This window comes from Mesoplodon densirostris, chromosome 14 (assembly GCF_025265405.1).
Source record: "Mesoplodon densirostris isolate mMesDen1 chromosome 14, mMesDen1 primary haplotype, whole genome shotgun sequence".
Taxonomy (NCBI): Eukaryota; Metazoa; Chordata; class Mammalia; order Artiodactyla; family Ziphiidae; genus Mesoplodon; species Mesoplodon densirostris.
The window spans coordinates 78,880,017-78,897,011 of NC_082674.1; the positions used below are offsets into that span (position 1 = coordinate 78,880,017).

General features: G+C 42.6%; 1 gene segment (V, D, J or C); it reads left to right on the top strand.

Annotated features, from left to right (window-relative positions):
- Window positions 1–11,367: 11,367 nt before the first annotated feature.
- Window positions 11,368–16,666, top strand: LOC132501430 (immunoglobulin kappa variable 2-28-like). The segment is given in 3 exon segments: window positions 11,368–11,416; window positions 11,804–12,098; window positions 16,636–16,666. Coding segments are annotated over 3 exon segments (375 nt in total).
- The last annotated feature ends 329 nt before the right edge of the window (window positions 16,667–16,995 follow it).

The window sequence follows — 16,995 nt, forward strand, 5'->3', positions numbered from 1 at the left end:
TTACGGTCCTTCCCACGGAAAAGCGCCAGGCCCTCCCCCCCCCCCACCCCCCGCTTCCACCAGCAGGAGGAAACCTCAGCGGGGCTCCTGAGGCCTTACTCTCACCTGGGCTGCAGAGGTGCTCCCCAGAGGTAGGGTCTCACAAAATGAGTTGTGCATTCATTTCTCATACCTTGAAACTCTGAAAAGCTCATGTAACTTCTGGCAAGACAGGATTCTAGAGGACCAGAATCCTACCTCAGTGACCTTATCCTTCACAAAGATCATTTCTATTGGGTATTAATAAATCATAATGGGAGACTTTTCCCAGGCTGCAGTTTCCCTGGGAACAGCAGGGCTGAGCTTAATTTTGGAGGATCAGGGGTTCCTACACAGAGTTCCAGGTGGATCCTTTGCTGGATCACAAGCACACTCTATAGTTAATGGAGCTTTCACGTATGCAAGTCGACTGGGCAGAGGAAGAAAGAAAGAGGGCTGAGGAGAGAGTCCAGACGTGCCAACATTTAAAGGGAGAGCAGAAAAATGTACTCAGTAAAAGACAGCTGGAGCCATCAGAGAGGAAGAGGAGAGTTAAGAGAGAAGAGACTCACCCAAACAAAAGGGGAGGATTTGAAGCGGGGGGGGGATGAGCAACAGTGTCTGATGCTGCAAGCAGAGCAGGTAAGAGAAGGGTTAAGACGTTGGAATTGGTGGTTGCGTGGCCATTGAGGATTTGGCAATGGTGATTTTGCAGTTTCAGTGAAGTGGTGAGGGTGGCATTCAGTAGCAGCTTGAGGAGTGAGAGGATGGTGAGGGATTGGAGGCAGTCAGCGTAGACAAATCTTTCAAAAAATGCTCTTTTTTTCCAGTTTATTTATTTAAATTAATTTTTATTGGAGCATAGTTGCTTTACAATGTTGTGTTATTTTCTGCTGTACAGCAAAGTGAATCAGTTATATCCACTCTTTTTTAGATTTTATTCCCATATAGGTCATTACAGCGTATTGAGTAGAGCTCCCTGTGCTGTACAGCAGGTCCTTATCAGTTATCTATTTTATGTACAGTAGTATGTATATGTCCATCCCAATCTCCCAATTTATCCCTCCCCTCCCCTTTCCCCCTTGGTAACCATAAGTTTGTTTTCTATATCTGTGGGTCTATTTCTGTTTTGTAAATAGTTTCATTTGTACCACTTTTTTTTAGATTTCACATATAAGTGATATCACATGATATTTGTCTTTGTCTGACTTACTTCATTCAGTATGACAATCTCTAGGTCCATCCATGTTGCTGCAAATGGCATTGTTTCGTTCTTTTTTATGGATGAGTAATATTTCGTTGTATATATGTACCATATCTTCTTTACCGATTCCTCTGTCAATAGACATTTAGGTTGCTTCCACATCTGGGTATTGTAAATGGTGTTGCAATGAACACTGTGGTGCATGTATCTCTTCGAATTATGGTTTTCTCCAGATATATGCCCAAGAGTGGGATTGCTGGATCCTATGGTAGCTCTATATTTATTTTTTTAAGGAGCCTCCATATCTCCATAGTGGCTGTACTAATTTACATTCCCACCAACGGTTTAGGAGGGTTCTCTTTTCTCCACACCCTCTCCAGCATTTATTGTTTGTAGATTTTTTTGATGATGGCCATTCTGACCATGTGATATCTCACTGTAGTTTTGATTTGCATTTCTCTGATAATTAGTGATGTTGAGCAATGCTCTTAACTTAGAAAGTAAAGGAAGAGAAAGAAAGAAAAGTGTGGTAGCCACAGGGAATCACAAATCCAAGGCAAGCAGGCTGATATTTGAGCATTTTGATTAGCTTAGGAAGAGAGGTCAGTGAGGGGAAGGTTGAAGATGCTGCAAAAAGGGGGACAGTGGATAAGGTAGATCTGGTGGGGCAATGGAGGAGGGACAGTTTTCTTGTGAGACCAGAGAATGGTTGGGGGCACTTCCTCTTCTCTTAGAATCTTCCATACTCTCCTCACGCAGGACCCAGAGCAGCAGGATACAGGAAGCTCATCTGAGTCTCCACATCTGTGCTGTTATCTGCCTGAGGCTGATACCTGGCCAGCTGGGCCAGCAAGGATGAGTAGGAGGAGTCCAAATAGCCCTTCCCCTACCCCTTAGCTTCTAGTTGGGTGTGAATTGTGTAGACTAAAGAAATCGTTCTTTGATCTTGCTGGTTTAGGTCTCAATTTGTCTCCTCAGCTGTGAAATCTCCGTTTCCACTCAATTCTATTAACTAATTCATCTCAACTTTGGGGGTCTCATTGTATGGAATTTATCTTTATTAAGTACTTTCACAGGTCAACATGTTGGTGAGGGATATCATTCTATTTTTCAGAGGATGCTTTCTTCCAGAATATGTTCTGTCTGTATTTGGTAAGCATCCTTCTTTTCTTATAGTATGTTTCAAAGTTGCATTTAAAAAACTGGCATAGAGTGAAGTAAGTCAGAAAGAAAAAATCAAAAATCGTATGTTAACGAATATATGTGGAATCTATAAAAATGGTAGAGACGATCTTATTTGCAAAGAAGAAATAGAGACACAGATGTAGAGAACGAACTTATGGATACCAAGGGAAAAAGGGGGGTGATGAATTGGGAGATTGGTATTGACATATATACACTATTGATACTACGTATAAAATAACTAATGAGAACCTACAGTATAATTGAGGGAACTCTACTCAATGCTCTGTGGTGGCCTAAACAGGAAAGAAATCCAAAAAAGAGGGGATACAGGTATACGTATAGCTGATTCACTTTGCTGTACAGTAGAAACACAACATTGTAAAGCAACTATACTCCAATAAAAATTTAAAAAATATATATATATACACATATGCATATATGTATATTACACTTCCTTTTTTTTTGGTGGTACGCGGGCCTCTCACTGTTGTGGCCTCTCCCGTTGCGGAGCACAGGCTCCAGATGCGCAGGCTCAGCGGCCATGGCCCACGGGCCCAGCCGCTCTGCGGCATGTGGGATCTTCCCGGACCGGGGCACAAACCCGTGTCCCCTGCATCGGCAGGCGGACTCTCAACCACTGCGCCACCAGGGAAGTCCTGGGATCTCTCTTGATCGATGTTTCCACATGGTCCCCGAAACAATGGCTGTCAGGTCCCTCAGTGGAGGTTGGATGGATCCCTCTGGATGAAAAAGGCTTTACCCAGGGGTGTGTGTGAGCTTGAACGTGAGACCCCATTCAGAAAGCAGATGGGTTGGTGATCAATAGAATAAAATAACAGAGGAGCATAGGAATTCCTGAAGAGGTTATACCAATTGTACTAACATCTTCTAAACTTCAGGAGTTTCCCACTTACAGTCAATCTACTCTGTAGCTGTTGAAATCTAGCATCTTGTGTGATTCTGGGCTGGCTAAGAAGAAAAGTATCACAGGAGAGCTGGTTCTTGCCTTTTTCTCCAAGTGTGGTTAGAATAGAAAAGTTCCCTCCTAAATATTTGTTTTCTTTACAAGGGCTCCAGCCCCCATCTCAGATCAGAAGCCCCACAGCCACAGGGGGCTACCTGAATCCTTTCTTTGGTGCCTCTTCTTTTGCAACCCTCCCCTCTCTGCTGTACCAGCACAACCTCTGCCCAGTCTCTCTGTATGGGTCTGATGCACTCCCCAGTCTCTGAGCACTTCCTACCAGGACGTTACTGCAGACTCAGGGGCAGCTCCTCTGGAGCCTGGCTTTCTGGATAGCAGGTCAGCAGGGAGGCTGTGGGGCGAGACCAGATTAGTAAACCCTCTCTCTTAAGTGAACATGCATGCTCTGTGCATGTCCCCTGCTGTGCACCATGAATGCCACTTTATTAATTTTTAGCAGTGAGTGGAGACATCATCCTGACCCAGATGCCCAGACATCAGGACAGAGAGTCACCATTTCCTATCTAACCAGTGCCAATGTACACAGAGAAATATCTGGATCCGAATAAAACTTGGACAAAGGTTTGAGCCCTTTATATCTCACATCTCTACCTTGGCCCCTGCTGTCCCAGCCCAGCAAAGCAGCAGGGGAAGTAGAACCTACTAAGCCTTTAGCATCAGTGCCCTGGAGCCTGGGGACTCCGGGCAGTGTTACTGCAGGCATGACTGCAGGTAGTCAAACCACAGTGGTGCAGCCTGTGCAAAACAAACTCCTGCTGCCTTAGGGCCTGAGTTTCTAAGGAACCTGCTTGCCACTAGGCAGCCAGTATCCTGTACCAGAGAGACGCAGCTCACATGGAGCTCCTGATTGAAAATACACGTTCTTTTCTAGGTGGATGTAGCAGTTGCTGTTGGTACCCTCAGGCTTTCCACTTCCGTGCGCCTCTGCTGACTTCCTAAACCCCCATCTGTGCCTCACCGCTCACTCTGAATAAGGGGGAAACAGCTGTGCCTGCATGCGTCGCAGGCCAGAGGGCCTGGAATGAGCACCTCCTAGGACAGCCCTCAATCAGTGACTGACAGAAGGAGGTGCATAAATGCCTCAGCGCCCTCACATCTCAGGTGGAATAACTCAGGGACATTCACCTTGTTTCCACGGTGGGGTTGAGGTCCAGTCAGCCTCAACAGCAACAGGCCTGCCGATGTGTGCTGTCACGGTCCATCTTCTCTTCCCTCCTCCCCTGGCAGTGTTCCCTGCACCTCTCACACATGCTGCCTGCATGGACATCCTTGTCACTGGCGACTCAACCTGACCATAGGCAAGTTCTTATTCTTGGAAGGCATCTCTGCTCTGAATTTTTTCCATTTCTCCTTTATGGGTGAATAGGAAAACTTAGGAAACATTTAATTTCCCCTTACCAATCTCTCTTAGATTAGATTTAAGCAGCAAATTTTTTTCTTCTGTGGCACTAAATCAGAGGAACCTCTGCACAAACAATTATGCCCTGTGAATTCCTCATTAGAGGTCATGGAACAAGAGTCTCTCAATCCCTAAGACCCGCAGACCAGAGGGCCCCTGAGTCTCAGATTCCTCCCAGCTTTATGGCTTCACATATCTGTGTATTGCTCCCCATTCTCTCTTCCTCCTAGCCATGTGCTTTACGATTTTCTTTTGGGCAGAACTAATTTAGGTTCTGGTAATATTAGAGGGGTTGATGATCTGAATTATGCCACCCCGCAGTTGTCAAAGATGTCCACATCCAAATCTCTGGAACTTGTGAATGTCACCTTCTATGGCAAAAGGATCTTCGCAGCTGTGATTAAGTTAAAGATCTAAGGGGATACTATGCTGCATTACCTGGTGAGGTGGTGCTAAGTAATCACAGGGGTCTTTATAATAGGGATGTTGGAGGGTTAGAGTTATAGAGAGGAGAAATGATGATGGAAAGAAAGGCCAGAGTGATGTGAAGAAAAGGCCACGGGCCAAGGAAAGAGAGTGGCATCTAAAAGCTAGAAAAGGCTGGGAACAAGTCATTCCCTTTAACTGCCACAAGGAACATAGTGCTGTCGGCCCCTGATTGCCAACCAGGGAGACCCAGCCAGACTTCCCACTCACAGAACTGCAAGATAATAAGCTTCAATTATTTGAAGCCAATAAGGTCGTGGTACGTTTTTATAGCAGGGAAGTTATATGAGGAGAGGGAACATCTACTGCTTCTCTGGGTGGATAGATATTCTCTGTTCTCCCAAACATTTCTGACTTTTTATCATTTGGTGTCAATTTTGATAAGAGATGGAGAACATTTTACTGCAGGAGAAGCAGAATTTCTCTTAGGGAGAAAAGTCTCTTGGATAAGATGCCTTGCTTAGCTCTTGTACAACCTGGGTATCTGAGAGCCAAAGCACATGTGAAAAGGGGGAGGTTGTTGTTATCTTTTTCCTTTATTTTTATATTACACTGGATTATCTGGGGAGGTTGAATTTCTTTATAGGACACAATCTTAACAGGGAGAGACAGAGGTGGAGAAATGGGAGGGAAACGTGGAGATAAGGAAGCAGTCGAGGCAACGCAAGAAGTGCCTCTTCTCACAATCTGGAATAATGTCACTGAGAGTTTGCAAAGGTTTGGAGAGAGTTGTGCTTTATAGGAGAAACCGCTGAGGGCTGAGGTTAAGGTGAAGGTCAGCATGGTGTGGGGCAGGAGCCCCAGGGAGCTGTAATCTAACAAGGTCCTTCTGGTTTTGTCTTTTCTCCTACTTTATAAACCATGAGCTCATTTGTGGGATGGATGTGGCCTCATGGAAGGAACAGATTTAATGTCACACAGATCTGACTTTGAATCCCAGCCCAGCACCCGCTGACCGTGTGACATTGGCCAAACCACACATGCGCTCTGATGAACTCTTCTCTATCTGTGAAATAGATCACTACACATGTAAAGGGGTGTTGTGAGGTTAACCAGATGATGCACCACGAAGTGTGTGTGTTTGTGTGTGTGTGTATATATATATATATTTTGTGAAGAGTACCCAGGTGGTCTATTTTATGCACCCTTGAATATTTTAGAATGAGGATGCTATGGAAGATATTACTAGCCATATATTATCATTTCTACTGAAAGTCATCAATATTATTCCACAAAATAAATACATCCCTCACTGTTGCCTGTGATGTTTCATGTGCATTTTTTCTACCGTAAAATCTCTTTTCCAGAGATTTTTCTTTTCTTTATTTTTAATGAGGAAAAGGGATTTTGAGGGAAGGAGGTGGGGAAGACTATTAGCTTTTCCAGGCAGCAGATGGGGCAGTGTTCACTGCTCATGCTCCTTTGCTCTTCCCTAGAGCATCACAGGACCCTTCTTCCCCTCGTCTCCAGAGCCAGGGGAGAATCACCCAAGGGGCAAGCTCCAAGGGGCAGACTGAACTCCCTTTTTATGCCTCTGTTTTCTAGGCTTTGCCAAACTTTGGAAAAAGTCTGACTCTGCTTTGAATGCTAGGGAATTCCTAAATTTAGATAGATGAGAATCTCAGTTTCCAGTGCTCAGGGCATTTCTTATCAGGAAGGGGATAATTACTGAAGAGCTGTCACCAGACCACAGGCACTGTGTGTAAACCCAGCCTTCACCCTCCTTTCCTGTGTCCCGCAGAGCCCGTCCCATTCCCTGCAGGGCTGGTAGTCTCAGAGCAGTGAGCTTGGTTCACTGACCACATATCTGGTGGTCAGTGTTGGCTGTTGGCTGAGGGGCCTCAGTTCTCTTCCACATGGCCTCTCATCCTCCAATAGGCTAGATAAGCTTTCTTATATCCAAGAGGGAAGGTGGAAGCTGCAAGGCACTTGAGACCTAGACTCCAGAACCGGCACAGGGTTCCTGTCCTCACATTCTGTTTGTCAAAGTGAGACCCTAGACCCAACTTGATTCAAGACATGATGAATTAGACTGCAGTCTCAATTGGAGTAACATATTTTCTGATCTACCATAATTGTCTTATAATTTTAATTATTAATTATAAGTTTAACAAACATAAAAGACCCCAAATAGCCAAAGCAACCTTCAGAAAGAAAAACATGGAGCTGGAGGAATTAGGCTCCCTGACTTCAGACTATACTACAAAGTTACAGTCATCAAAACAGTATGGTACTGGCATAAAAAAACAGACACATAGATCAGTGGAACAGGATAGAAAGCCCAGAAATAAACCTATGCAACTATGGTCAATTAGTCTATGACAAAGGAGGCAAAACATACAATGAAGAAAAGACAGTCTCTTCAATAAGTGGTCCTGGGAAAACTGGACAGCTACATGGAAAAGAATAATTCTAGAGCATTCTCTAACACCAAACAGAAAAATAAACTCAAAATTGATAAATGACCTAAATGTTAGACCAGATACTAGAAAACGTGTAGAGGAAAACATAGGCAGATCACTCTTTGACATAAATTGCACTATCTTTTTTGACCCACCTCCTAGAACAATGAAAATTAAAAAAAATAAACAAACGGGACCTAATTAAACTTAAAAGCTTCTGCACAGCAAAGGAAACCATCAATAAAACAAAAAGACAACTCTCAGAATGGGAGACAATATTTGCAAATGAAGCGACTGACAAGAGATTAATCTCCAAAATATTCAATCTACTCATGCAGTTCTATGTCAAAAAACAAACGTCCCAATCAAAAAATGGGCAGAAAATCTAAATAGACACCTTTCCAAGGAAGACATACAGATGGCCAAAAAGCACATGAAAACATACTCAACATCACTAAGTATCAGAGAAATCCAAATCAAAACTACAAGTTATCACCTCACACCAGTCAGAATGGCCATCATCAAAAAGTCTACAAACAATAAATACTGGAGAGGGTGTGGAGAAAAGGGAACCCTCCTACACTTTTGGTGGGAAAGTAAATTAGTACAACCATTACGGAGAACAGTATGAAGGTTCTTTAAAAAACTAAACAGAGAACTACCATGTGATCCAGCAATCCCACTCCTGGGCATATATCCAGAGAAAACCATAATCCAAAAAGATACATGCACCCCAGTGTTCACTGCAGCAGTGTTTACAATAGCCAGGACATGGAAGCAACCTAAATGTCCATCAAGAGAGTAATGGATAAAGAAGAAGTGGTACATATACACAGTGGAACATTACTTAGTCATAAAAAAGAATGAAATAATGTCATTTGCATCAACATGGATGGAACTAGAGATTATCATACTAAGTGAAGTAATTCAGACAGAGAAACACAAATATCATGATATCGTTTATATGTGGAACCTCAAAAAATGGTACAAATGAACTTATTTACAAAACAGAAATAGAGTCATGGATATAGAAAGCAACCTTGTGGTTACCAAGATGGAAAGGGGGAAGGCAGGGATAAATTGGGAGATTGGTTTTGACACATGTGCACTACCATATATAAAATAGAAAACTAATAAGGACCTACTGTAAGCACAGGGAACTCTACTCAATACTCTGTAATGACCTATATGGGAAAAGAATTTTAAGAAGAGTGGAGATATATATATATATCTCACTGATTCACTTTGCTATACACCTGAAACTAACACATTGTAAATCAACTATATTCCAATAAAAATTTAAAAAAAAAACAACTTAATGGTTACCAAAGGGGAAAGGGGGGTGGGGCAAGGGATAAACTGAGGTTGGAATTAACATATGCACACTACTTTATATAAAATAGGTAACCTACAAGGATCTACTGTATAGCTCGGGGAACTGTATTCAATATTTTTTTATAACCTATAAGGGAAGAGTTTCATATATGTATATATATGTCACTGTGCTGTGCACCTGAAACTAACATGATATTTTACATTAACTATATTTCAGTTATAAAAAGGCCAACGATACTACAGTATAACCACATCCTAATTAACCTAATTATATCTACAATGAATATTTTCCAAATAATGTGATATTCTGAGGTTCTGGGGGCTAAAACTTCAATATAAGTTTAGGGAAACAGTATTGAACTAATAATAGAGCATAAAAACAGTTCTTAAGTTAAAACATGTTAAAAGATTCCTATAAAAGTAGCTTTAATATTTATAATAATTTCTCCATTTTGCTTCATATTCGTTTGTATTTCTTTCAGGTGCTTATTTTTGACTTCTTTCACTACATGGTTGATTAGAGGGCTGGAATTTTAGGATAGCAGCCTGTTACCTAGTAGAAACACCTATTTGTCTTGGTACCTTCATAAGCCAGGAGTAAAACCCAGAATCTTTTTGCTACCATCATTAAAAAAAAAAAAAAAAAAAAAAACCGGTCAAGGAAAGCAAAAACTTTAAGAAATAGATAAAATGAAAGAGTAAATAATATTTTGAACAGTGAAATATGGAACATGTGTAATTCTACTTGTACCTCTACACCATGACTTATCTCTGTTAATGAGATTATTGCCATAGGGTTCAGAGTTTAAAGATGGACATAACTTTTGCTTAGTTATTTTTTCAGCATTGTTTCAAGATTTTATTCTTGAATATTTCCCAGAGAATATTCAGACCAGATGTTCTTGTGGAATCTTACATAGTATCGTATTAGTTAATTTGTGTTGGTCAGTTAAGTTTGACTTTGGATTTAAATTATCCAAACTTTAATAAGATAGCAAAGTCAACTTTTTCAATTTCTCCAAGGTTTTATTTTCAAGACAAAAGCAATTTGACATTGGCACTATGTTTCAGGAGCTGTTCAATTCAACATGACCTGCACCAGGCTGACACGTGAGAATAGTCATGTTGTTTTCCTATTTAATGAAAGCTGGTGTGACAGACTGATGCGCTGAGCAGTGGTGGTCTGGAACTGTGTTCCACAACGACCATTCTTAAATAAAAGCCCAGGAATGTGTCAATGATAGACACAGGCTACACTGAGACATTAAAATAAAGGATCCAGTCATTGCTTTTCTCAGAAAGGTCATCTCCTTTTGAAATGTAGACTCATGGCTGTGGCTTCCAACATATTGGCCAGTGAGAACCTTAGGTCCTCATACAGAGCTGACAAGACCCAGGAAACCCTGCAGGACCTGGTTCTACTAGGTGAGAAAGAGTCAATAGGAGATGAGTTTTTCTAAGCACCACTCAGAAAAAATAATATAAAATCGTTGTTTTTTCATTATGTTCCATCATCCCAAGTGAATTTTTTCCTTTGATTAATCTGACATATATATGTGTATATATATGTGTGTGTGTGTGTGTGTGTATGTACAAAACATATATATATAGAGAGAGAGACAGAGAGACAGAGACAGAAAGAGAGAGAGACAGAGAGACAGAGAGAGACATAGAACTATGATAGATTATTCACCAGAGTAAAATAACTGGTTTTCAGGTACTTCATTTTACTGTCAAGTTCTTGTGATTTAAGTGGTCTTTGAAATATAATTCATGAGGTCTCAGGAAAAGACCAGTTCTAACACCTGTTTCTAACATTCTTAAACAGGTAACCTGGGAACTGCAGTTACCTGACAGCTGTTGAAACAGCTTAACTCTATGCAGTTATTTGGAGAAAGTTCTGATGGTCAGTACTAGTGGGGAAGGAGCTGTTCTCTTATCTAGATCAGCCTGGAAGAATCAGAGCAAGATGACTGTTCCCCTCCTGGATATTGACCCTGGACACACATGTCTACACCTCAGGGTCTCCGATGCTTTCTTAGAGCTGCAGGGCATGTACACTGGGTCCTTGCAATCCATCCGGACTTTCACAGTGGAATTCTTCCCACTCTTCCAAGAAGTATGGATTTTAGGTGTTCATTTTATTCCAAACACAGAAGGCCTTTATTTCACTTTACTCGAAGTTGAGCCCCTCCATCCCTCCCCCTGGCTCTTTCCACACAGCTGTCCACCCCACCCCCCACAGGGGATTTGCATGTTGTTCCCCAGGGAGGACCTTCCCCTGCAAGAGTGAGATAAAAGCTCAGCTCCAGTCTTGCTCTGACTTATCAGGACTCCTCAGTTCCAACTTCTGAAAATGGGGTTCCCTGCTCAGCTCCTGGGCCTCCTCGTGCTCTGGGTCCCAGGTAAGGATGGAGGGGAGAAGGAGGGTGGGGGGCTGGTGAGCTCTGGGGGCACCACTGCTTTTCATGTGTATCTGTCCGTGTGTTAGATGCACACATTACCCTCTGTAAAGGGCCTGTGATGTTTAGCGATATGAGAATGAGAAAGATTCCCAAAGAAACAAGTACCTGTGCTCTGGTGAGAACTGCAACATAGAAAGTGTGGACAAAGGAATATGACCTCCAGAGACCTCTTTTTACCTTGCAAATCTTGGGTTCTTTTTGAAATTGGATATTTGAGGTATTAATCAGAATTTTTTAAATGATTTAGCCTGAAGTAAATAACAAAAGGAAAATTCTGAAAGTGGTTTATAAATTTTGTCCATAATCTTGTACTTTTCTCTATTTTAGGATCCAGTGGGGATATTGTGCTGACCCAGACTCCACTCTCCCTGTCTGTCACCCCTGGAGACCCGGCCTCCATCTCCTGCAGATCCAGTCAGAGCCTCCTAGATAGTTATGGAAACACTTATTTGAGTTGGTACCTGCAGAAACCAGGTCGGTCTCCACAGCTCCTGATCTATGGAGCTTCCAACCGGGCCTCTGGGGTCCCAGACAGGTTCACTGGCAGTGGGTCAGGGACAGATTTCACACTAAAAATCAGCAGGGTGGAGGCTGAGGATGTTGGAGTTTATTACTGCCAGCAAAGCATGGAAGATCCTCCCACAGTGGTATAGCCCTGAACACAAACACCCCTCTCTGAGTGGCCCAGCTGCCCACATATGTTGACTGTCTGGGGAGCAGGCAGGCAGATTCTCTGAGTCAGTGTAACAGAAAGATGTTAGAGAATCAGGGGAGTAGTTTGAAGCTGAGGCCTCTGGACCATGAAAGCCTCCTCTACTCAGACACCACAGCTTAAGGCCCCATCAGCTGCAGAGCCTTGCCTGACAGAACCAGCAGGAGAATGGAAGGGTCTAAGTGCCCTCTGAGCCAACAGACCTGAAGAAGGAGAGGTGAGTGAAAGCTCATCCTACTTCTCCCTCCCTTACGTACAGGTAGGTGTCAAATAAATGTAGTCAGTGTAACAGGTGGACAACTGAGGCAGATTTATAGCAACATAACGGGTTTAGCAGTTTTTGATATATTTTTTAAGATAACATGTCATAATATTCAAGAATATTTTCCCCCACTTTCCCCAGCTTCTGATTCTCCTTTTTACTACATATCTTCCTACTTGTTTACCATGTTCTAGACAGCAGTCTACACAGCTGTCCTCAGGGGAAGTTAGCTGAGAACATCAGTAAGACTTTGGGGTTATGAGTGTCTAAATAGTCAGTTGTAAATCCATAGTCCATAAAATAACCTAATGCTAAACATCTCTGATTTGTCTCAATTACCTTTCACAGAAAGAAAATGTGAGATATTAAAATTCCAAAGTAGAGATTAAAAAATAAATAAACTGTAGGGCATAGAATTTACCCTGTAGAACACTAAAAAATACAGAATGATATGAGGGGCTTTTTTTCCCACAAAAGTTAAGAATTTTAAAGTGTGGGAAGACTGCAGGAATGGAAACATGAAGAGAATCTAGTTGACACACACACAGTTGCTCTTTGGCTTCTATGAGGTGGGATTAAAAATGGTGGTGGGGGCTTCCCTGGTGGCGCAGTGGTTGAGAGTCCGCCTGCCAATGCAGGGGACGCGGGTTTGTGCCCCGGTCCGGGAAGATCCCACATGTCGCGGAGCGGCTGGGCCCGTGAGCCATGGCCGCTGAGCCAGCACGTCCGGAGCCTGTGCTCCACAACAGGAGAGGCCACAGCAGTGAGAGGCCCGTGTACCGCAAACAAAAAAAAAGAAAGAAAAAAAATGGTGGTGGTGTTGAGGGTTGATAATAAAAACCAAGACAGAAGACGCAGTATGTTCCTTATGGAATCACAGAGTGGAAGGGACGTCTGCCTGGTTGCAAGTGTCACAGGAAATGAGTATGTGGCGCAGGGCTTGAAATCCATCATCGTCAGGGCGTAGTGATGTTCCTGGGAGGAGACCTGAGGTCATGTCACACAGTCACTGTCAACCTAACTCAGCCGAGGAGAGTCTCCAAAAATATATTTACCCCTGGAGGTGGTCCAGCAGAGACCGTATGGTTGGTCAGGGAGGTGCTATGGGATGTGACATGGAAACCGAAACGTCCAAAGGGCAAAAATTAGCAGGAGATGCAGAAGAGATGAAGACCAGTGTGGAGGATTCAGACATATTTTAAGATGATCTGGGTGGCCTTGGGAAAAAAAGAAAAAGCCTGAATAAATAACAGTAAGAAGTTACCCTGGGTTACAACCAAAGCTCAGCTGGACTTACTTTTTCCAGCTATAGGTTCCTCTACTTGAGCCAAGTCAGAACTTCTGTCCACATGCAAGTTCGGAAAATAATATAGAAGAGCAAAGTGTTGGGTAAACATTGGCTCAACGAGAAAGGGAAAGTTTTTACTTTTTACTTTGCTATTTCAGGTCATTTAATTCTTTTATTTTCCGCAGTTCTCTGACGTTATGAAATTATGAGTTCTCAGTGTTACCCTCTGTTTATGTTGTAACTTTCCCAGTGGCTGTCTTTCCAAAGTGTCCAACATTCTATGTAGCAATGAAGATTCATGTCACATAATTCTTAGAGATTACATACTTGCTACTATTTACTCAAAAAAGCAAAAATTCAATAAATAAATAAATGTCTAGTTTTCACATGAATGTTCATTTCTTGAAAATGGATCTGACTCACATTTGCTAGTGATACTTGTAGAGAAAGTGAACACTTCAAATAGATCCATTTTTTAAAATGCTCTAAAAATACTGCTGAACTAATAATGGGAATTCTAGTTATGTGCTCTGACATGGTATGAATGACATGAAATATTTTCAAGGCCACCTGGACAATATAATACTATTTCTGGTTAAGGAATTGAAATTATTTAGAGATGATTCCTTTCCAAAATAATGGATTTCATAGCAAGTGCAATTAAAATTGGATTCTTAATTAGAAAGTTTTTAAAAAAAGATTTGTATTAATGAGTTTGTAACACATACAAAGAATGACAAGTCTTCAGGAGGTATTTCTACACATATTCGCAGTGGGGACAATTTTATTCAAAATTCTATTGACTTCTTGCTACAATCACCAGAGTGAAGCCTGGGGACGCTGCACATACTTCTGTGAACAGGGGACTCACTGAACCCAGCAGAGTGTAAAAACCTCAAACAGAAACTTTCCCAGGAGGCTTCACCCTCAGGGTGGCAGAAGCAGCTGCAGTGCCCAGAGGACAAGTTGACTCCAGGCTGGGCTCAGGTGGAAATGTCTGTACAGCCTTAAGGAAGAGGTTTGAAGGCCTCAGTCACAGCCATTGGGTCCACTTTTGTGTAAAAAGGTGTCCCAGCATCATCAGGTCGTCCTACCAGAGCCTCTTCCTTCCTCCTCACTAAGGGAGCTTATGGTCCACAAAGCCTCCATGGAAAGGCTGCCATGTCCTCCCTGGAGCATCCACTAAGTTCTCTGGTGTGTTTTACTATTGTTAGCAGAGTATTCTCTAAGTGTGAGCTTTGTCCAGATGGATGATGTCTTTGATCAAGTCTTCTATGTCCTCACTGGCCCAGGTGGCAGGACTGCTTGCACTGCAGGCTGGACCTGCTGCAGAGACCTTTGCTTTTCTGGGCCAACTCAAATATGGCAGATTCCATGTCACCTGGTCCATGTGCCAGACCAGCCCTCCTACATGTGCAATGTGTTGACTCCAGAAGTCAGAGAGGCTGTCAAGTGATTCCTTTCTTTCTTTTTCTTTTCTTTTTTTAAATTTTATTTATTTTTGGTTGCGTTGGGTCTCCGTTGCTGCACGCTGGCTTTCTCTAGTTGCGGTGAGTGGGGGCTACTCTTCATTGCGGTGCTCAGGCTTCTCATTGCAGTGGCTTCTCTTGTTGTCGAGCACAGGTTCCAGGAGCGTGGGCTTCAGCAGTTGTGGCTCGTGGGCTCTAGAGCTCAGGCTCAGTAGTTGTGGAGCATGGGCTTAGTTGCTCCACAGCATGTGGGATCTTCCCGGACCAGGGATCAAATCTGTGTCCCCTGCATTGGCAGGCGGATTCTGAACCACTGCGCCACCAGGGAAGTCCATAATGATTCCTTTCCTTGAGGAAAAGACACACATTCAACACTCTGGAAGGGGATTTATATGGCCATCCTGTTTATGGGGGTCATGTGAGAGCTCTTTTACCTTTGGGGGAAATTTTTTCCTGCCATTTGATGCCAGCTGTATAGTGTCCACAAATATAATCTGGACAGCAACTCCAACTAAGGGAAATCATCCACCAGACAACAACCAGAATGGCACCAGGCAGTCCAGAAGGTGTTCCCAACTCATTGTCAGAAGACTTTGTTTTGAGCCAAGTTTTTTTTTTTCCTGCGTTGGTAAGTTTAATAAAAACTGGAGAACAAACCTACGCACTGCATTTCCCAGTGACACACCTTGCTTGCTTTCTGCCTTTCTGCCAAACTTGCTACTTTTCCCATTTCCATTAACGTTCTCTTAGTTCTTTTTTTTCTTAAACACCTTTATTGGGGTATAATTGCTTTATATTGTTATGTTAGTTTCTGCTGTATAACAAAGTGAATCAGCTATACGTATACATATATCCCCCTATCTCTTCCCTCTTGCATCTCCCTCCCACCCTCCCTATCCCACCCCTCTAGGTGGTCACAAAGCACCAAGCTGATCTCCCTGTACTATGCGGCCGCTTCCCACTAGCTATCTATTTTACATTTGGTAGTGTATATATGTCCATGCCACTCTCTCGCTTTGTCCCAGCTTACCCTTCCGCCTCCCTGTGTCCTTAAGTCCATTCTCTATGTCTGCATCTTTCTTCCTGTCCTGCCCCTAGGTTCTTCAGAACCTTTTTTTTTTAGATTCCATATATATATGTTAGCATACGGTATTTTGTTTTTCTCTTTCTGACTTACTTCACTCTGTATGACAGACTCTAGGTCCATCCACTTCACTACAAATAACTCAATTTCATTTCTTTTTATGGCTAATATTCCATTGTATTTATGTGCCACATCTTCTTTATCCATTCATCTGATGATGGACACTTAGGTTGCTTCCATGTCCTGGCTATCGTAAATAGAGCTGCAATGAATATTGTGGTACGTGACTCTTTTTGAGTTATGGTTTTCTCAGGTTATATGCCCAGTAGTGGGATTGCTGGGTCATATGGTAGTTCTATTGGCTTTCAGTTTTAAGGACCTCAGGCTAATAGTATCTGACAACAGAGACAAAAAGTACAATGAACCTGCCTGCCTAAGGTCTTCCTCATTCAGTTGACTGTGGTCAAAGTTAGAGACTCAGAGAGGCCTGCTCCCCACCTGGACCTCATGGAGGTCACTCATTCAACCCTGAAAAATTATTATTGCTGGGTGGTGTGAAGTGATTACTGTTGGCTGCTGGTTAGTTTTGTTTACGGGCCTCAACATAGTTTCATAACATAGATGAGGCAGAGAGCTGTTTTTAGAAGTAGAAATCTTATAATTTCTTTCTAAAGGTAGGAGAGGAATATTTCAAAGCCTTTTTT